The sequence below is a fragment of the Agelaius tricolor genome, unplaced genomic scaffold (genome assembly GCF_023055355.1).
Source record: "Agelaius tricolor isolate 1412-34295 unplaced genomic scaffold, bAgeTri1.0.p SCAF_8, whole genome shotgun sequence".
NCBI classification, from domain to species: domain Eukaryota; kingdom Metazoa; phylum Chordata; class Aves; order Passeriformes; family Icteridae; genus Agelaius; species Agelaius tricolor.
In genome coordinates, this window is record NW_027269268.1 from 41,920,855 (window position 1) to 41,942,835 (window position 21,981).

General features: G+C 39.1%; 1 protein-coding gene across 1 annotated transcript; it reads right to left on the reverse strand.

The window, feature by feature from the left end:
* Positions 1–1,366: 1,366 nt before the first annotated feature.
* PGM2 (phosphoglucomutase 2) lies at positions 1,367–20,461 on the reverse strand. The gene is made up of 14 exons (XM_071432560.1): positions 19,980–20,461; positions 15,432–15,599; positions 14,486–14,592; positions 14,052–14,136; positions 12,860–12,943; positions 12,088–12,281; positions 10,764–10,953; positions 10,005–10,102; positions 7,317–7,497; positions 7,119–7,212; positions 5,934–6,063; positions 3,288–3,477; positions 2,532–2,665; positions 1,367–1,771 (listed from the first exon to the last, which is right to left on the reverse strand). Exons 1-14 carry the CDS (start codon positions 20,049–20,051, stop codon positions 1,669–1,671), a joined length of 1,830 nt encoding a protein of 609 aa, XP_071288661.1. The 5' UTR covers positions 20,052–20,461; the 3' UTR covers positions 1,367–1,668.
* Between the last annotated feature and the right edge of the window lie 1,520 nt (positions 20,462–21,981).

Below are 21,981 nucleotides of genomic sequence, written 5' to 3' on the forward strand. Positions count from 1 at the left end.
ACAGCCTCTTCTACAGACTTCGCAACCCCAGCCCTCTCAGCCTTTTTTCCCAGCACAGGTATTCTAACGCTCTGTTTCCATGACCTTCCTCTGGACCTGCTCTAACAGCTTCACATCATTCCTGTGCTGGGATGCAGTACTCCAAGAGGGCTTTCACAAGAGCAGAGTGGAGGGAGAGAATCACCTCCCAAGGCTGCAGGCTTGTACAGACCCACAAAGCTTCTCCAGCCCTGGGTGTAGCTCATCAAAGGCCAAACTGAAGGCACTGCCCCAGCCTGCCCCCTGAGGAACCATTCCTCTGTCTGTGCCTTCAAGCAAGGAGGAAGCCAGAAGCAGATCCTTTGTGGTGGGATAGTGCTTTTTATCCTGCCAATGTCCCCCCCTTACACAACTGGTTCAGGCACAAAAACTCCCCTCCAGAAAAGTACTGGGAGGCTTGAAGGTATTCATTCCTTCTGATGGGGTATAATTCGCTCAACTAGGCTGACTTGAGAGGCCACAGTCATGTCTTAAGAGGGTGTCATAAACCAACAAAGATCCCTGAAGCACCCCCAGACTAATTTCTAAGGCCTCTCACCACAAGACTGCACCTGATCTGCAGAGGTACATCAGACTGTGTAAAACTTCCCTTCCTTCCACTTCCCCCAGGGCTGCCTCCCTGTATCCAGCTGCACAACTGCTGCAATCTTCAAGTTGCACTGAAAATAACAAGCACAGAGGACTTGAACTCTGGAAGGATAATCAAGCTTAAAAGTTTTGCATTTGTAAGAAGTATGTAGCTGTGGTTGTGACTATTACTGCTACACTGATATCCCAAGCAAATACTGAAAATGCGGAAAAACCCCATATTAAAGTCAACTAGCAACCTCCAAAAAACCCTCTCAGGCTTCGCAAGCACAGACAAGAGCATGCAATGAAATTGAAACTTCTGCTCTAAATTAGACCTGCACCAAGTCATGGCAGCACAGTGTGAGAGGCTCCAAAACTAGGCTATGTGTTGAACTAATTATGCTTAGTTCAGTGAGGCAAAAAAAGGTGCTGTATGTTGATATACTATCTTAATGGATTCATGGCATTCAAAGACAGTTTAGTGCAATTTGTATCCCTTGCCTGGAATATTGTATATAGTCCCATAGCAAATAGATATTGAACAAATTTGCTGTGAGTTTCTTGTTTCTTTGGGCCAAAATCCTTAAGAAAGATACTTCTGAATCATCTGCCCTAAGTTTGTCAAAGCCTCATCACAGGCTTTAAATACTTCCTGTTAACAAAAGAACTTCCTTTGCAAATCTAAACCTAGACAAAGTTGCATAGTGTTATCAGATTATATGCACACAAAACAAGTAAGTCACCACAAAACAGGCTGTTTCAGATATCAGAATATCACTTATATTTAATTAAAACAAGTTTTGATTTAAATACATTTGCAGTCAACTTTTAGTTCATAAAGCTTTTAGTTCAACTGATTCAGTTTTTTTGGTCCATTAAGAGTAAAGGTACAACTTGCCTTCCAAAATAAGATACTAGAACCAAGAGTACCCAAAATAACTCTTAAAGGCAGAAGTCTATAATCAGAGTTCTCAGATGTTTGGTCCTAAAAAACCTTAACTTCTTAAATAATGCACCTCTAATTCTGCAAAAGCTAATCAAGGTAGTAATTTTGCTGTTTTACTCAGTCTTTCGCTGAAGTTTGTTTTTTTCTGGTTGAAAGAAGTGCTTTTCAAGAGCATTGACCAATTCATCTAGTTCCTTCTTCAGCTGTTCAACATCACTGGAAAACAAAAATCACACAAACACAGAAAACAGTGAAACAATGAAAAAGCTAAAATGTATAGTTTTAGTGTGAGGAATTTTTAAATCTGTGGCATTGCTTTAGAAAAACATTTTATATTAATGCTAGAAGTCTATATATTTGATTTCTTATGGCAATGCACTGATGTTCACTTTCAACTGATATGCATGAAGGCTATGAAGAAACATAACTCCACAATATAATCTAAAGTAGTATGGTGAATTTGAGTTCAGAAGATCTTCTATTACTAAATGTAAGTGACTAGAAGTGTAATTTTTGTACCTGTAGCAGTATTCTTAGATGACTTTTCATCTGTGAAAAAGTATTACTTTCATTATATAAGTTAATTATCTTTATGATTGTATGATTTCCAAGGCTACTGGCTAAGGATATAATTGCTAAACATAAAAGGATCTGAAATATATTAGAACACTTTATATTTGATTAAATATTTTAAAGTAACTATGTATGTAAAAAAGGGGTGAAAATATGTGCATTTATTTAAGGCAGAATGTTTTTCCTGATACTGTTTTCACTGAATGTAAAACAGAGTGCAAAGTAATTTCAGTGACAAGAATGTGTCAACAAATTTTGCAGAGTTGAAGCTTTATACAAATACATTCACTAAAATGACTTTAATAATATTATTTGACCATGGAGAGCTCTTATTTCTCTAAAACAATACCAAAAAGCCACACAGACTCTGTTACACCAAATGTACTGCTGTAAGTGACAATACCTGTTCCCAGGGGGTGCACAAAGTTCAGAATAGTATTTGATCTTTGGTTCCGTCCCACTGGTTCTCATTGTGGCCACTCCTCCATTAGCAAAAGTGAATGTTATCATTTGGCTGCTTTTACTAGTAGGAAGTATCTAGAAACATTAAGAATATTTTTTTAAAAAACTTGGAAAGAGACTATATATAAACCCATGACTTGATGCTAGATAGCATGACATGACAAAAGCATCACCTAAAATTATAGTTTAGTTCTGTTTTCTTCAACATTGTGGTCTTGAGACCGCAAGGACAGCCTTGCCCTCAGCCTGGAATCTGGCAGAACTGCATCACTGCTAGGTAGCTCATTTCAAACGCAGACAATTTTTTACTGCTAATAGAAGTTGAGTTGTCATGGCATTTCCCAGGAAGAAAGGAAATGGAGATTGTGGAGAAACACAGAATCCAAAGCCATATCTTAATAGACAGTTTAACTTGTGCTCACAAGAAAACAATGCAGATTGCTGTAGCAAGGCAGCAAGATCCTCCTACTGCCCTTCACAAACTGTCATCTTGGAGAGAAAAACACACCACAAAACCTAACAAAAAACCCAACACCCTCTTGGCTTCCCTCCCTCTCACCAAGGCATAACAATTGTCACCAATCTAAGTTGCTTTATGACTCAGTATATAAATATGTTTAATGTTTCTCCACAGAATGTTTTATGTATGTGTATATACATCACATATGATTTACATGCAATTTAGAAAGATACTTACAGCCTTTTGATCTGGCTGGCTGCTGTCATACCCAGTAGTTAGATCCCTTATTCCAGAAACTTTAAATCTACCACAAGATTTTGGGTATGTGTTTTTTCCATCGAAATTTCTAAGGTTGTCAAAAAGCTGTTGAATAACTTTAGGATCATGGCAGATGAAATATGAAGCTTTGGTGATATGGAAGCCGTATCTGTGAAGATGCAATATTAGTGAATCCAGGAAGCAATGTCCTAAAAGTTGCACGCCAGACACATTACACAACCTTCTAAAAAGCAATACTGTACTCATGCTCACCCAACTGAAGCATCAGTTCTTGCCCTTACAATTTTAAAATGTCCAACAGCTTAATTATCCCATTTTACAAACTTCAAATAAACTTCTCTGCAGATGTCTTTTATTTTTAGTTATGAAAACTGAGAAAGTTTACAGCAACACCAGAAGAAAAAAGGATACCATTAGCCTTGAAGTGCTCTAACCACCATAGGAAGGGAAGAGATTACATCTAATAGCTTCTTTGAGTGTATTCCAGCTGACCTTTTCTAAGTAAAACAAATTCTAGACTGGTTTTTCCAATCACAGTTCATTGAAGTGTTTCTACTCTCCCATTAAAGTGTTTTTACTAAACCAAACTGTTCTGAACATTTCTCTCTACCTCACCTGTTTGCTGCCCGGTAATGTGATGCAAAGACAAATGACCCAGTAACACTGACTTTTCAAAATACCATGTTGTTGAGAAACATACAAGCCTGGACAGGTTGTTCAAGTGAGCTCTTGCTACAGATCAAGACTTGATAAATATCCTTGATGGCAGTGAAAATCTGAGGTGCAGAATCTTCATTAGTACTAGGATGTTCACACTAGAAATCTGAATGCCTTCTTAAATAGGGTTATGTTTATACCTAAATGCTTGACATCTTGAAGGTTAACAGTAGTTAGATTAGTCTTAAGAATTCAGTAAGGGATTTAACAAAACCTATCCTGTATCTGAAAGAAGTGATAAGCCTACTAGGACCATGTCCTTTTCTTATCTGCATTTACTTCGAGACAGATTCCCCTTCTACATTTCCAAAATACAAAAGAGAGTTTCTTCTGCTTCAACTCACAAGGCCAATCTGACAAAAAAGTAAAGTAGTAAGAAGCAGAAAACTGCAACCCTATACTAGCCACAAACAAAAATCAAACACATGCAAAACAACCCCCCAAAACAAAGCAAGAACCCTCCTTCCAGCTCATTATCAAACAACAGCTTAATAGGGCAGATTTGTATCCTTCCCTCTGTCTGTAGCTTTGCCACAAAGAGTGACCATGTGCATTGACATCTTACAGACTGCTTTTATGCTAAAGCAGCTCTGAGTCCTTTTCACTGGCTATGTACACAGCAGCACTGTGGCACAGCTCAATTCCACTCAGGCAAATATTCTGAGGTCAATCAGGTGTTTACTGTACTTGTATTTTAAAAAAACAATTAAAAAAACCTCAAGCCAGAAGCTGAATATTTAATTCTTGAATATGCACTTCCAGCTAGTAGCATTTAAGGGAATTCTCACATCAGATGCTGTATTTGCCACTCTAGGTATGAATTCCTAGTTCATACTTTTATATCACACAATTTATCTATGCAGTGTAAGCAAGTCTTTGCCACTTGATTCCTTCCTAAAGGGACAATGAAACAAGCATGGCACACAAATGAGAACTCAGGATTGGCAAAACAAGCAGCACAAAGGCTGGAGTTTTCCAGTCTCTTTGCAGGTTCCACACTCCTTTGTTAGTGTGTATGAAGAGCTGGAGAGTATCAAACAGCCTGTGCTGCTCCCTCCTTCAAAACAAACAACCCAAAACCTCCACAAAACCCACTCTCTGCCTCATGAAATCCAATATTCATCTTTGCTATTGATTTCTTTGAACCCAGTAAAAAAGAGCAAAAGAAAAGTAGTGCCTCATATTAAATGCTCTCAGAGGGATACCCAGCTGTATATAGCCAAGAGTAATGGCCAGTCACAGCACTTCTGCATAATCAGCTCAAATCTCATTAATCAGGAGCAGAAAGAGAAAAGGAGAACCAAAACTCAACAGCAATAATCTATCAAAAAAAAAAAAGACAGAATAATAAAACAAAAATCCTAACTTTAGAGCCAACTAGAATTCATTTAATCATAAGTAGCCCTGCAAGGACAGAAGCTGGCTTCTATGCATGGCATAAATAAGCCAGAGCTACTTAGACCCATTCAGTCATCAACATTTTTGAGTGTCTGGCTCATTTAAGCAGCAAGAAGCACTATAATCTCTACAGCTCAGCAATACAGCTGCCCAATCTTCTGTAAAAGGACCCAAGTGCAGAACTTCCCAAAACAAAAAAACCTTTCAGGCAAGTGTAGAAAAACACCACACAGATCTCATTACTAATAGAGAATTAGTAAGGTAGTTATTATTATATTTAAAATACCTTAACACAAAACAATGTCATAAATATATTCATGTCCACAAGGCAGGAACACTTTCTGAAGATTACTATTACAGAATTCTCTTAGTAGTACAATAATTCACATTTTATTTTTTTATAAACTATAGGTTGCTATTGAGTCCCTATTAACCCCAGTATGTGAAATTGAGAAAATCTTTAAAATAAAAAATTAGAATTGAACTCACTCATCATAGACAGCTTTCAGCTGCTGAGACAAAGACAAATTCCTGGTTGCCAAAAAGCTGGCCATCTCTGCAGTTATAACAGCAGCACTGACACCATCTTTATCCAGAACAGCAGGACAGCACATATACCCTAAACAAGGAACATTAGATATAATTAGACACATTTTTAACAGGGAATAGGAAGGGGAGGGAAGGTTAGCCAAACATCTTTGAAAGGAGAAATGCACATTACCATAGCACAGACATTTTAAGAGTCAAACCAAAAGTAGAAAAAAAGTATCTTCTAATCAGGGTTAATTTTAATAAGCAAGTTATTCAATGGAATTTCAAGACAGAGATTTGCATCATATCAGTGCCACATGCTCCCAGGTCCATATGGACCTTTCTAGAAGGAGAAAAGCCACACTGCCGGAACAATGCAAGTATGGCATTATCTCAAATGTGAGTATCTTATAGTGTAAGGTAACACTGATAATTTATGTGTGAAATTAGCCACATTGTCTCTGGTTTTCAGGTATTGAGATACTTAAAGAGCACTAGAGCTTTAAAATTTTCCCCTCATGAATTCATAACTTTCATTTGTGGCTTTCAACCATGGCTTTCCAGTTCACAAATTTAATTTGGGGTAGTTTTTACTTTATTTTATTCTCATTTACACTAAGCTTAAATCTGTCAGGTAAAAAAGCTCAAGTTCATATCTGAAAAAATGTCGTTTTTTTCTTGTTTTTAAAAAAAGTTTATGCAGAATTTGCAGTCCAAATCTGCACAGCTATGCTACTGTAGATATATATTCCTTTGTGCTAAGCAGAGATACAAAGATTTTAAAAACTAGTATCAATTAGCAAAATAGATAATTATCTAACTGGAAATACACCCATTGTATTGAGGACACCATTTTAACCTTTTTTTACATTTTACTTCATTACTGGGATGCTAACAGAGCACAGGTTGCCCAGAGAAATTGTAGAATATCCTTCCCTGGAGAAATTCAAGAACCATCTGGGTCCAGTCCTGTGTGACATGCACTAGGACACCCTGCTTGGGAAGGAAGGCTGGACCAAATGACCTCCAACAGTCCCTTCCAACCTCACCCATTCTGTGACTCTCTGCAATTCTGTCACTTTTTGTAGTAGCTCTATTTTCACTATTTTGCAAGATATGAAAACATAACATTCTGTCTCTTACCTATAGCCTCCTCAAATGCAAAAAGAACAGCTTTCCCCTGGTCCATGAGCTGTTTGGCACGGTTGCCCATCCACTTGAAACCTGTCAGTGTTTCCTACAGCAGAGAGGAGAAATCAAAGGCATTAAAAAGAAAAGCAATGTTTTGCAATGTCTTTGTAGGAAAGATACTAAAAGAAAATGGAATAATGTGTTGCTTACCTCAAAGTGAAAACCTTCCTTTAGTGCAATTGCTCTCAGGATTTTGGAAGAAACAGTACTGGATAACATGTAGACATCCTTAATGGCACGAGTATCCCTACTGTTATTTTTCCAGCAAGTGAAGATCCACCAGCCTAAAAGAGCTCCTAGTTCATTTCCAGAAAACACTTTCCATTCACCACTACAGGCAAAAAAATATTAGAAAGTACATGAAATCAAAGGATAATACTGGGGGTAAAAAAAAGAATCTATTGGTTCTTTTATAAATGAATATTAACAAATAAACCACTGCCTTGGAATTCCACATAACAGTAGCAAGGTATCATGTGCTCATAATGAACAAACAAAAAAATTCCTTCCCTAAAGTCTTCTGAAACTCTTACCTTTTTTCTCCATCATACACATAAGCTTTTGCAGTTATCCAAAGATGAAACAGTAATATTTCCAACATATTTTAAGTAAAACAAAAATGTTCAGCATACAAATTATAAACTCAGTGATTAAGACAAGCACAGAGACACATAAATACAGCTTTCAAGTGATCAGTATTTTTAGTTGACCTAGTGACAAATACTTTTAATTTAATCACAAATACATCAATTAGTCATTGGGAAGATTGGAAAAAATCTTTAGTGGGTATAAAAGATTAATACTGATGTATTGCTAGAACAGGAAAAAAAAAGAAGAACTAAAGAAAGACAAATGTCAAAATTGCCAAAAAAAATCCCAGTCACAAAAGGGGACAGAGACACTTCCAGACTGACAAAACCAAGACCTGCAGAAACAGTACCTGTTGTGAAAGAGAAGCAGACTCAGTCTCCTGCATTTATTGATGCCAACAGGCACAAAGCAATGCACAGCGGCACCTTAGTGTAAGAGTGCTGAGAGAGTGTGCTCTACAGGAGGTTCTGTCAAAGAAGAAGGACAGATACTGTAGAAGCCTATATTAATATTTGATTAGTGTATGAAAAGCTAAGGCAGAAGTCTGAGAAGACACAGGACTGGAAGTTAGGAGACAGCTGAGACTGGCTAAACAACGAGCCTAGAGGCAGCAGAATGGGAGCCCACACTCTCACTGGCAGTGGATGCAATAAACTAACACCCCTCTTCAAGATTGTGGGAGCTCAAAGTTTTCAGACAAAAAGCATGAGTGGTTTTGCATTCTTGTTTTAGCCCATCATAACTAGCATCATCTGAAAATTTTTATACCTTTTTCTCAATGCTGTATTGCCAAGTGAGGCTGGCACAGACCAAAACCATTGAAATAAGAACCTTCCAACTAACACTGTCCAAGATACAGCACGGTGTCCACAAAAAAGACCATTTCTCTTCCAAAGGCAGAGAAATCTTCTTAGTTCATGCTGTGAGGCTAATGAATTTAAAAGCACCCCAAAACCCCAAAAAAAATACTGCTATTTTAAAGCTACTACTTCAGCTTTTTTGGTTATCTGTTGAGCAAAATGGATATTTGCACTGTCTCCTTTAACTGGACTTTTGAAATTTTTGAAAATCTAACTGATACAGATTCAACTATTTAATTCATCCACAACCACTGAGGACATCTAGCAGATACCCATATCATGCCTTGGGTACCAAAGACAAGACTGTTGCCATAATTTTATATCCTTCTTCTGGCTCTCATGCTCAGGGAATTCATATATGCTGGCCCAGCAGCAGATTTTTTTTTCTGCTCCTCTCTAAGCTGAAAACCTTGAAGCTCATTTTCACTGAGGATTTACAGTTTATAACTGCTCAGATTAGTTTCTGTTTTATCAAGGTAGATAAAGGAGAAACACCACTATTTGTAGATATGATACCAAGTGCTTGAACTTCAGCACTTGGTATCCTATCTTCACTTCCTTTTATTAATCAGATAAAACCACAATACAGAAATGTAAACAATTGTAGAAGTGCAGGATATCAGAGGGCATGAAGTAAGGGGACAGCCATATTGAGTCAGAACTATAGGTTACATTGCACAAATCTGAACAATTTATGGTAAGTGCCTGACTGAGCAAGTTTGCCTTTTGTGATCCCCTTCTTTGAGTGGGTATGCAAAGATAAATAATGCATATATAGATGGATCTTGAAGGGGAGAGTACAAATGACTACAGTGAGAAGTACCAAACTGTGAAAAACTTTAAGGTGAAATGCAAATACATAACATTATGTAAAGAAGTGGGAAACTGAGCAAGAGAAGCCCAGATCATCTAATGATTAGTAAAATGTTTGGTTTAACAGGATTTGAGAAAAAAGATACTCATACTAAAGAGCAAGAGATTATCAGGGAACTATACAGATTCTCCTGAAGCCAAGTTACTGTTTAATAAACCTTGAAAGAAAAAAATGTTTATCAGTTGTACGCGAAAGAATTTAACTGAAAACCTACTTTTTCAAAAGTACAGCACAACAACAACAATTCACATGCTTCTGGGCATGCCTAAACTACAGCAAGTGGCAACTATTTATTCAGGCTTCTGTACACTGTCTAATACTGATCATTATTTCATATCCTGCCATTACTGTGGTCTGCTTCATAGAGTCTTCTCACATTTCTGTGTGTTTTCAATCAAAAAAATTATTACTGTGACTATTCTTCCTCTGCAACACAAGCAGCAAGAATTCTCCAAATGAGCCTAACCTTGGGAGTAAAAAATATCAATGGTTTGCATTACTTTATTACCATACCTCTCTTGTTTCTCTGCCACTGCCAGTCGATCAGCATCAGGATCATTTGCTAAAATGATTCTTGCCCCATCTTTTTCAGCCAAAGCAAAAGACAATGTCTGGAAATGTGGCAAGCAGGACCAGATGAGTGTTAATATTCCCAAATAATATTTTCACTTTCTTTATAGGTTTTAAGTAATTTTCCCAATTTATTGAATCTCAAACACCCAAAATCATTATGTGTCTCTCAAAAACCACAAAAACTTCTAGCCTGGCAGCAGAAGAACATAGTCAGGACATTTAACTTTACCTATATCATTCCACTTCTGTAGCCCAGCTTAAAAGCTACCTAGATTTAATGGGATCCTTCAATAATAAAGTGTAACAGAAATAGTAGCAGAAATTCTAACCACCTGTCAGGACTTCTCCTGCCCTCTCCTGGTGTTGTGTCAGAACAAAAGAGTAGAAGCCTTCCAAAAACAAATGAGAAGATTTTTATTATTATTTTATTTTTTTAAAGTAACTATCACTTTGTCCCATGTGCAGAACCTGCCCATTCTGTTAGAGAAAAAAGTAGTTGAAAGTTACAGCTGATTACTACCTGACTAGTTCAAAGAGGGTTATGTCAATGAAAGGATACCAGCTAACTCTTCACTAAATGTAAAGCTATGAAACAGATTAAAAATTGACCCTCCACCAGTATCTACAGCTGTGACTTCTGGCAAAAAGGAAAACACTGAAAGACATCACAACTATTAAAAAAGAATTAGATCTATTTACCAGAACACCTTTGCCTTCTTCAGGATTGGGATACTTCACTGTGGGGAAGTCTGGATCAGGATCTTTCTGCTCCGGAACAGCAAAAGGAGGGCTAAGGTCAAATGCCTTGAAAGCCAACTGCACAAATTTATGTCCCACGCCATGCACAGAAGTATGAACGAATTTCAGGTTTGTTTCCTTGTTTATATTCCTGAAATAAAACAGGTTAACAGTAAACTTGAACATGGAAGACTGTTCTGCACAAAACTGACTATGTTTGGAAACGGATACAACTCAGTATTCTATATCACTGTTAAAATTATGAATTAAAGGAGAGCAGATTTTAAAAGCAATGGCTTGAAAATTGGCTTAGCCTAATTTTTCAACAATATGAGTCACTCTTGGCATCCAATATCCTAGTGTGTGCAAATCACTGGATTAAGAAAGACTGTACAGTCTACACATCCCAAGGAAGTCAAGTGAAAAACAAATACAAGTGACTAAAGAGACTCTTCATCCCCAACTCTAGCATTTAAACCCCCAAAAACTGTGAACACAGTGAGTCAACAGCAGCCTGCCCAATTTGAGCACACTCATTTTTAGGAAGTAAAAAACATTGGGTATACATAAAATCATGCAAACTCCTAGGGAGACATTTAATTTCAATTCTGAAAAAGCAGTGTAATAGCCCCAGTTTTTTAGTAACTCCTGACTGTTTTTAGCAAGAGTAAGAACATAGTTACTGGTGCTTAAAATTTCTACATAAATAAGCAGATCTAAAAGGTTAATACTCCTGTACTACATAAATTAACCCTAAGTGTTCACCAAGAGAAACATCCACTTCATTTTGCTAAGTAAAGATTTTTACTGAGCAAGTGATAGGAGTAGGCTGTTTTAAGGCACCCAAGACTACCAGGAGCACAAGCAAGGCTGGAATGACTGAGAAGGACCTTCTTGTCCAGAACTGCTTAACAACCTGGTTCACTGTGTCTCTGAGAATCTTGTTTTAAGGCTGGTGGGCTGTCCATGTCATGTCCACATCCAGCAGCCCCAGTCTTGCTGTGACACTTGGCTGATGCATGGCCATGAAAATACAGGGAGATATCATCAGAAATTTGCTCACTTTGCTGGGTTAGACTTCTCTCAGGACAGCTTTATGAACTGGTTTATGACACCACCACACAGCTGCCAGTGCAATCCCAAAAGATGACAAAAAGACAAAAAGGCACAGGCAGAACTGGGACATGGCAGGATTGTGGCCACCCTCACTTCCATCAATTTAAACTGCCCTGCTAACATACTAGATGGAATATCCTGTATTCTTAAAGGAATTAACAGGAGTCACCTGTAAAAGCACTGTTTCTGTATGTCTTTGAAGTACTCCTTATTGACCATGGCATATGGATCATGAAGCAGCGGGCTGCTGTCAATCAGTTTGTCATCCCAAGCCTGAGGCCATGGTTCTTGGTTCTCCTCAATAGCCTGAGAAATTCCTTTGTCGTGAGGGGAAATGATCTGAGCACCATTTTCCCAATAAACCTAAATAAAAAATAGATAGGTGAGTATTTGATCATTAATCTTGTAACTTTTTTTTTTTTTTTTTTTTTTTTTTTTTTTTTTTTTGTTGGTTAAGGTACAGTACATCCATTTAAGTTTACAGTAAACTAGACTTAGGTATACCCAAAGTATTCTGTTAATATTCTCAGTGTTTCTTCTCACATCCCATTCTTATTCTATTTAAAAAAAAACAGTTTAATCTTATCAAAAGATATCAAGATCCATAATGAAACACAAAACAATGCCCAATGATTTACTGAGAAAACTCCCATTTTTGTATTTTGCAAACAGTCTGTATATGACTGCCCAGCTACTGTGACTGGTGCACAGGCAATTCATCTGTGGTTTTTTCAGTGCATAGCAGATTACAATGGCATCCTGCTTTCTAGAGCAAAGATTTTAATTATATTATTAGTTTAACATGACACTAGCTTTAAATACATAGAAGAGATGGAGAGACTAGTAATTAATTAAGTCTGTACCATGATAGGAACTATATATAATTGCATTAGTTTCTCTACGTGGAAAAAAGAGCCAGAAAATAGATCACATTAGAATACCTTGTAACCATTGTCTTGTTTTGGATTATGGGAAGCCGTAACCATAATTCCAGCACAAAGCTTCAGGTGAGTTACTGTGTACGGCTGTAACAAGAGAAAGTTACTTGAAGTAGAATGTGCAACACATTATATTTCTTCTCATGCATAGATAATACTTCATAGTATGAAAATAAAGTCAAGATGTGATTTCCTACACACCAACTCCCTAAAGCAGAAGCTAAATAGTACTTGTTCCACCAGACTCCATGTGGCACAACTTTAGCCCTTGTTTTTACTTGTGCATTTTCCCATTAAATGTTATTAATGTTGTTCCAGATGCTTTGTGAATCTCTAGTGCCTTTCCAGAAGGGAGCCAGATGCATGTGTTCCCTACTGTGGAATGACTTGAGGTACCCAAGGCCTTAGAGGGTGCCAGGTCTGTTGGGGTAATGACACAAGTCAGCATGGGGCAGAGAACTGCAGCTCAAGCAGTCTCATCCTGTCTTTTGGGAGCAGCCTGGTGAGCAGCTACTCCATCAGGGTTCAGAAGAGAATTGTTTTGGAGAGAGCTCTTATAAACTAGCTCAAAACAGATGGAGTGAATTAAAAATGAAGCATTATTCATGAACATAGGTCCAATTTGTGTTTACTCGTGGCCCTTTATTTAATAGTGAAATGCACTCAACTGCAGCTCTTGCAACACCACTTTAAACTGCAGTATGAAGAATTTGACCCTAAATCTTCAAAAATTTGTATCAGTATAACAATGCTATGTAGAAAGTCTTTATACCACTGTGTTCTGTTTGCAATCCTCACTGGAGCAACTGATTTAGGGAGAAATTATTGCTTTTAGGACAAGGGCCAAGAACAGGGCTTTTCTGTGTTGCTCTGGAGACACCTGGTGTTCTGATGGGGGCATCGTGGACACAATTCAACAACCCTTGTGACAAAATATCACTGCACTCCAAGAACTTGCTATTGCGTGTTTCAGACATCAGACTCCGCTCACACTCCACATTCATTCTCCCTTCTTTTCCTGTGGATGTTGTCAACTATACATAGGTAAATAAGTACAAGACTCTCTGCAGGAAGAGCTTAAAAAGTAAGAACTGGTTTGTGTAGTTATCCTAATTTAAGTAATGCAAGGTATCTGACAGAATTTGTGTACATTTAAAGCAGACAATGTAATAAAAAGATATAATAAAAAACCTACCACAAAGGGAGTTGGTATTATATCAGAGAACAGATAAACTGGAACTCCCTGACTGATGAAGGTATTGGCAGCAAGTCTTGCAAACCTAAACAGGAAGAAAAGATACCTAGAGAATATATTCATTTTCTTGCCTATTAGTTTCCTAGAATTCACAGCTTTCCCTCCCACCCTAATGCAATTACAAAATCCCAACAAAAACACCATCACTTATCAATATATCTCAATTATTGTACAGACCCAATTTAAATGTGTTCCCTCACTATTCCCAAAAGACAAAGCACAACACTAAGAACTGCTTTGGTATTACCAGTATGTAAGAATACTGTAAATTCCACACTTTAATTCACTTTATAGAACGAAAATACAATTGAAGTAGATATAAATCCATCATGAATCACACAAAGTGTCTACAAAACACAAAACCTAAGAAGTACCTTTTGCTACTACCTCCACTGGAAAGATGAGCACGAGCATCAAACCCAATCACAACTCCTCTCTTTTTGAGGTCACTGAAGTTCTTCTCAAGGTATCTGCAAAATCCCTTAAGACAACAACAAATCCACCTCATTAACCCAATCTTGATGTTTAATTTATCATCACATTAAGATAATTGCTAAGATGCTAATGTCTTAGGAAGCTGAGCACACATAGCATCTCACTGAACTGCTCTGGGATTCAGCTTGTCCAAGACCAATAAACACCAAGAAAACCTTCAAATCAATATTTCAAACTTTGACAGCATTTAAGTACTTTTTAAAATATCAGCATCGACTCCAAAAAGGAACAGGTAACACAGTCTTAATTTCAGGTTTTGAGAAATGATTCAGCTGTCATAGGTCTCCCATGAGGAAGAGAACAGCTGGCCAGCATTTCAGGTTTTTAACCAAATCTCACCCTAATAATGACATCTCTTTAGCACATGACACATCACCACTCCAGGCTGCAGTTATTCAAGGTTGTGGGTTTTTTCCCCAAGTAGATCTACCTTAGGATCCATGTATGTATACATACCTTCACTGCCTCTATGTAAAACCATGTCTAGCACACACAAAGCTTAACCAAATGTTGGAGACCTTTGGGGTTTTTTTGTAGTTGTTATAGCAGCACTAACTGTTGCACTTGAGCTTAACTGCAGCTGTGTGTAAATTAAATTGCAAATCAAATATGGAAAGTAACTTCTTTTAATGGTTTAATAGCTTCTCTCTGCTTGTTTTCAGAGATCAGCACTCAGCTAACAATTATAATTTAAATTACTTCTGAAAACTGGAAGAATAGGAGAGAACTTGTACTTCCATAGAATACTCATTTGCTTGCCATAAATCAGGCTCTTGCATTCATATACACAACCAGTTAAGTGAGATAAAGTGCTGGGCACAATACCTGGGTTGTCTGGATAATAGTCAAGTCATTCATGTGGGAAATCCCTGCTCCCATGGCAGCTCTGAGCCCTGCTGTGCCAAACTCCATCCGCGAGCCAAAGTATTTCTGCAGCTCTCCGGCATTTCCTTCCGCAAGCAATTGTTTCACGATTGCGTAAGTTTTTGGATTCTGTTAACACAAAATTCAGACATTCTAAATGAGGTTTTGTTCGTTTTAATAGAACTGTCTTTCTGTCCCAATCTCTGGGTTTCAGTATCAAAACATGGCACACAACTTCAATAACAGCATAAGTCTGTCTTCTTAATTTTAAATGCTGTCTTCTTAATTTTAAATCAGTACAACCTCAAGTATTACTTACTTTAGATTCATCTCCTTAAGTGAACATGCTACCTAGACAGCAGTGTGTATATCTCCCACAATCTGGGATGTTAAAAGATTTCCAAGATGTCTATTTTAATGTTTTCTATTTTTAAAAACAAAACAAACAAAAGGCAGCACTTCACAATTCAGAGAATTTTTCCTCATCACAAGAACTACACTAAACATTTAAGAAAGTAAGGCAAACTAATTATTAAGAAATATTTGTTATTTCTATAGCACTATATGTAGAGTTTAAAACAAATTAAATCATAACCTTGTCCCAAGACTGGCTAGCACCAGAGGTAGCAGCAAAACTAAGCAGACTGGGCAGAAGAAAATTTCCAACATGTTTGCAGGTAATGCTTGTAAAAATAAACATAACCCCAGGATGAAAGCCTAGAAACAACAGACAAATTCTTAAATAAAATTACTCAAGAGTGGCAACAAAAAGGCTATCTCAGACCACTTGAGAACAGTGAGGAGTTTCTAACTTTCACTGCTTTTCTTGGTATATTGCTTCCACAGATTATCTATTGTTAATTACTCTTTTTGTTTCCAGACAGGGAATTGGCAAAGTCCTGTATGCCTCAACTTCTAAAAGTTATGAGACTTGTGAGGTTCATTATTTGATTTCTTGAGAACTTAGGAGCCAAGAGGACAGATGGCAGGTAGCAGCCTCCTGACAACATGCTTATCTGAGAGGCAGCAGGCTACTCACTGCATGAGTACACACACTTTACCCTGGAGTACAAACATTCTCATTTCCAAAGGGACACAAACTTTGATTTCTAGGCAATTAAATGAACTCATAAAAGTCATAGACTTTACTATTTTCTGGCTGACCTAGGCATGCTTACAGCAAGGGAAAGCATATCATTCTAGGCAAAAAAAGAGAAAAGAAAAAACCAACCATATATCTTATGCAGCTTCAGAAAATGCTACAAGCACACAGAGTAGTAGGCATGTGAGTAAGTTTGCATACAAAGATATAAAAAGTCTGCACATCAAAGGAAGACCAGAGTTGGGATGTCCTAACCACTGACCTGTGTGCCCACTGCCACAGGACAAACAACACAATTTAAATACATACTAAAAAAGCAAAAGACCCTTTAGTGCTAATGAGCAAACTGCATAATGGAGAATAAACTAAAGAATTAAAAAAAAAAATCCAGCTTCTTGAGTGCAATAAACAATTAGGTACCCCAGAATTACTGATTTCCAGTGCAAAAATTACCAATTTACCAGTCCAAGATTGTTGTAACTGACACTTCCTTGCAGGCAGCTTGACACAATTACCTATTATTATTGAGTAATTATATTGTGTAAGAATAAATATAATTCTATGTTGTTATAGAATATATAGGGCAGCATAACTGAGTTCAGGCAGTTTACAAGTTGACGTCAAGTTTCTGCCTTAACATCAGGCCTATGTCTCAAAGGTAAAGCCTGGATGACACCATTTGCATCCAGTTTTGTACACTGCCTAATCACCTTTTAATTTCTCTGTTTGAGCTTTGTGCACATGAGTCATCTCTTAATACTAAAAGGAGCATGTTTTTAGATAGATACTACACACATTTCTACAGCTGTTTGACAGACTAGAAGCTGCAATGCCAATGCAGAAGGACATCAGGAGCATCCTGCAGCTCTCACAGCCAAGGAGTTTTTTGTTTGTTCCTGTAAGTGGAATTTCCCAGGTTTGATATCTACTGTGAAACTAGAGGGATCCTCCAGTTTTTTAAGTCTGGTTAAATGTCCATGTCCGGGTGGTTGCCCAAGTCTTAAGAGTTTCAGTCCATATAATTTTCTAAAGAAAACTTGGTTGCATTAATTTAATTGTTCCCCACTGCCTGCCTCCACCCCACACCAAATAATGATAAAAGCCAGGCCAAGTCTGTTCAATATGGCAGAAGGATTTTCCCAGAACTACTGTTATCATTGTTAATGGCTATTTTCTCCCAAGAATTTGCCTATTTTTTCTTTTGTGGAGAACATTATGATAACACTATACACAGCTAAGTAAAAAACTAATCTTGGTTTTGCCTTTTTCTTCTGCTTAAACAAACTCTCCACACCATCTCTATCAGAGAAGGACCAAATTGTATCAGAAGGACGAAGTGCTGGCTTGTTTCTTTCTAATTGATTCTCTCAGGTTACGCTTTTTCTGCTCTCAAATTAAACAGATATGAGTATGGGAGTACCATTTTCTGTGAATACAGTGGCAGATGATTTAATACCAAGATAATAACCACTAGTGCAATTAGCTTGAACATCACCTGGCAACACTCGAGTTACTCACTTTAATCTACACTACAGGAAGGCCCTAAGAGTTATCATCAGTAGAGGAGTCCCCACAAGGTATTACAGGAGAGGAAAAACTTCTGACTAAACAGATTTTATTTTTACTAAAACCAAAAGCTACCTTTCATTCAAAATTCCATGACTTATAATAGAAAGAATGAAAAATATGCTATTACTGTAATGAGCAGAGTGATGAAAGCAGCCTGGTAACAAGCACAGTAATTGCCATGTAGGTAGAAACTTCCAGTTAGGTCAGCAGGACTGCCATCAGCCACAAGGGCTTGCTCTTGCAGACAATTATTTTGTAAGAAACATGGCGCTTATCATCATTAAATATTAACCCATCTCTGCATGTCAAAAAGGAACTTTTTTTTTAATATCAGAGTAAACGGCCAAGGGTTACATCTGATTTTTCTGTTGCTCAATAGAAACATGCAACAGCTTCCTGAGAAATTAAAATACCTCATCATTTTTGAGCAATCAGCAATGGGTATTGCACACTAGTCAATTATTACTGAATCAAAGATGCAAGTGCTAGCAGAGGGCTAAACTTTCAAAAGTAAAGATGCTATAAGGGATACTGCATTAGATTTCTAGAGAGCTTAGCAAAATAATCAGAGTAACCAGTTGAAAAGCAAGTTATTACACTGAAGACAGGAATATAACTAATGCTGGTCAGGGAAGCTATATAAATAAGAGCCTCTAAAACCAAACTATTTTCTCAAATTTAATTAAACTGGGGAAAAAAGGCACAAAAGCTTATTGTCATTTGATGTGATGCATTAGCATTCCTGAAAAGAAGACTAGTTTGGCACTGCTTTATCACCAATAAAACCAGAACTGGGTAACTGGTCGGTTAATCCGTTTACTGATTTTAATGAAGAATCACAACAAGCTTGAGGTACTTCTAATGGCATCCTTTAGAACCTGGAAAAAATACTAAAAAAGAGAATTAATGTATGTTTCCACTGATATTTCTGAAATAAGCAGAAGATGCCTTACTAAACAGGTATGTGTGCTGCACAAAATTCAGAGAGCATTGTTGAGTGCTAAGCCCGGGGGAGTCAATTAATGACTGAAGAGGGGCAATGGCCAGTGAGTTCCAATATAGCCAAATGAACAAATTATATGAAAAGGGACATGACATGAAAATTGCAAACCAAATGTGCCAACAGAGGCCTGCATCTCAGTGGGACCTGCAATAGAAAGCAACTACATGACCACTTCCAGGACACCACTATGGCAAGGTATTTCTTTAAGTATGTGGAAAACAGAAACACAAGAAAATTTTACTTCTGCATATAGTGCTGTCAAAACCAAGCCCAAAGATAAGTCTCAACAGGAAGGGAAATAACACCTGAAAAGTACAGGACTGACAGCCTCTGCATGTCCAAGTGTTTTTGAAGTGAGCCACCATGTCTTTTGGGACCGATATTTTAGTAAACAAGAATTTGAAGGTACTAGGAGGTTTTTAACACTGAGGTAACACGGCAATGTATGCTGGTCTTTAATAATTTAAGTCTACCAGCTGCCCTGCGACTGAAGCGGTTCGGAACAATACAGGCCCTTTTGAAAAAGGCGCTCAGTACAGCTAAGAGCCAGATTGAGAGGACAGCCGGGATGTTTCCCAACGAGAGCAGCGGCTGCCGCGGCAGGTGACGGAGCCGCAGCACCGGGCGGGGGCCCCGCAGCCCCACCTGCCCCGGCCCCGCCGCGGGACGGGAGGGGATGCACGGAGGGGCGGAGGGAGAGCGCCCCTTTGTCAGAGAGCTCTGAAAGCAGAGCCAAAGGAGCAAACAGGTGCCTTTACCGCACCCCAATCCGGCACAATGCAACAGCCGGGCGTCACGCCGCGCCCCCATCGCCCCCCGCCCAGCCGCCCCTCACCTTGTCCCAGAGCAGCCACTGCTCGGCCGCGCGGCGCAGCACGCCATCCCCCGCCGAGCCCCGCGCTGCCATCCCGGTGCTACCGAGCCGCCAGCACCGCTCCGCTCCTTCCTTCCCTCTTCCGCAGCGCGCCCGCCCCGCTCCGCCCCGCTCCGCCCGCCGGGCCCAGCCGGGCCGCCCCACCTCCGCCCCACCTCCCCCCCGCCCGCCTGCCCGGGCCGGGGTCAGGGCCGGGGCCGGGGCCACGGCCGGGCAGAGCGGCCCTGCCTCCGTCCTGCTCGGTGAGGCCGGGTCGGGGCCCTCGCTTAGAGCGGGGGATTAATAATTTCTTTTCCCGGGGCGCTGAATGTTGTAAGGTGGGGCTGCGGCTGCCGGCCCGGCGGAGCCCCGAGGGGAGCCCCGGGCCCCGGCCCACGCACTGCGCCGGACGGAGGAGGAGGAGCAGCGTTCCCAAATAACAGCGGGAAATCAGCGGTGCACACAGCCGCCTGCTCCGCAGCATAGCCGGCGGAAGAAAGTAGCGCTGTTGTTAGAAGCGTCACATTCCACGGGCATTGGACTAAGGCGACTGAGATTCCTTTTTTCATAGTCAAAATAAATGAGGGATGAGCTCGGGAGCACTCTAATTTAGGATAAAGATTGTAACTAGAAGATCTTTAAGGTCCTTTCTGACCCAACATGTGCTCTGATTCTAAAATTTTCATAGAAATAATGACTTGTACCTTTCAAAATTCTTGAAAAGCTTTAAAGTTCATTAGTACATGACCAGAATGCATGTGAACAAGAAAAATTCTACACATCACTTGCAAAAATGTTAATGCACATCCTTCTGATACTCACTACTGATCAGTGAAATAATTGTTAAGATACCCTTACAGAAAAACTGTTAAGATGAAACATCAGAGGAACTGAAGAATAAGAAAATCAGAAAAAAATGTGTTGCTTGGCTGCTTTTCTGATCATCTGTTTTCTCTATTGTTTTGATAATGGTCATTTAACCCAGCTCGATTGGCCTCTGCACCTCTCTGGCTGAACACAAATCTGACCTCAGCTGCAAAATTAGAAAAAAACCCCAAAAAACAACTGAATTTAACTCAGGAAAATGGACTGTGTTACTTTTGCTGGAATTAACAGGTTAATATGGCTTTGATTGAATAATTATTATAGCATGGTGGCTTTGAGAGAAGCCTGAGCTGCCAAGCTGCTGCTCTGTCTAGACAGTTCCTATAACTAAGCTTGCAGTTAAAACTTCCAGTTTTGATTGGAATCCCCGAAGATGCCATTATAAGCCCCTCCATCCTGGTTGATTTTTTGCCATTTTTTTGGGCAAACATACAGTGCAGAGAGCACTGAACCATCTTTCTTGCCTTACAAGATTTCTGTCATCAACTTCCCAAAGTACTGAGTGGAACAGCAGTCTGAGTGCTCTAGAGCTTCAGGACAAGGTGTTCTGGAGGTTTCCCCTATATTTTATCAGCTTCTATCTGAAGCTGGGATAGACCAGGGGATGCAAATCTACAGGGAGAGCCATAAGGAGTGACTGGGATTTTTCCCTGTTTAACTCTGCAGCACAGGCCAAGGCAGGGGAAGACCCCTGAGAGTGGTGCAGATGCAGAGCTGTGTTGTAGGATTTCTGAGGCTGCTGAGAAATGTGAGGTCCCAGTGAAGGTGCCATACAGGAGGAGCAGGTTAATTTGCCAGGGGTGCCAAGTCCTGAATCTGAACTGATATCCTATCCAGGTGCTTTCCAACAGTGCTTCAATGGGAGCAATTGGAGCATCTGTTTTCCCCCAAGTTTAGAGGATGGGGCAAATGAGGAAAGGGCTGGCCTTGTGGAAATGTCACTGAACTTCTACATGCTGATGAAAGGCAGGAAAGAAGTAATCCCAGGAAAAAAGTAAGATTTGCTTATGTGAAGAGTGATACAGCCACTAGAACACTGACTTTGTAAAGCACCATAAAAAAGTACTGCCACTGATTCAACCAAGGAGGTGACAGATTC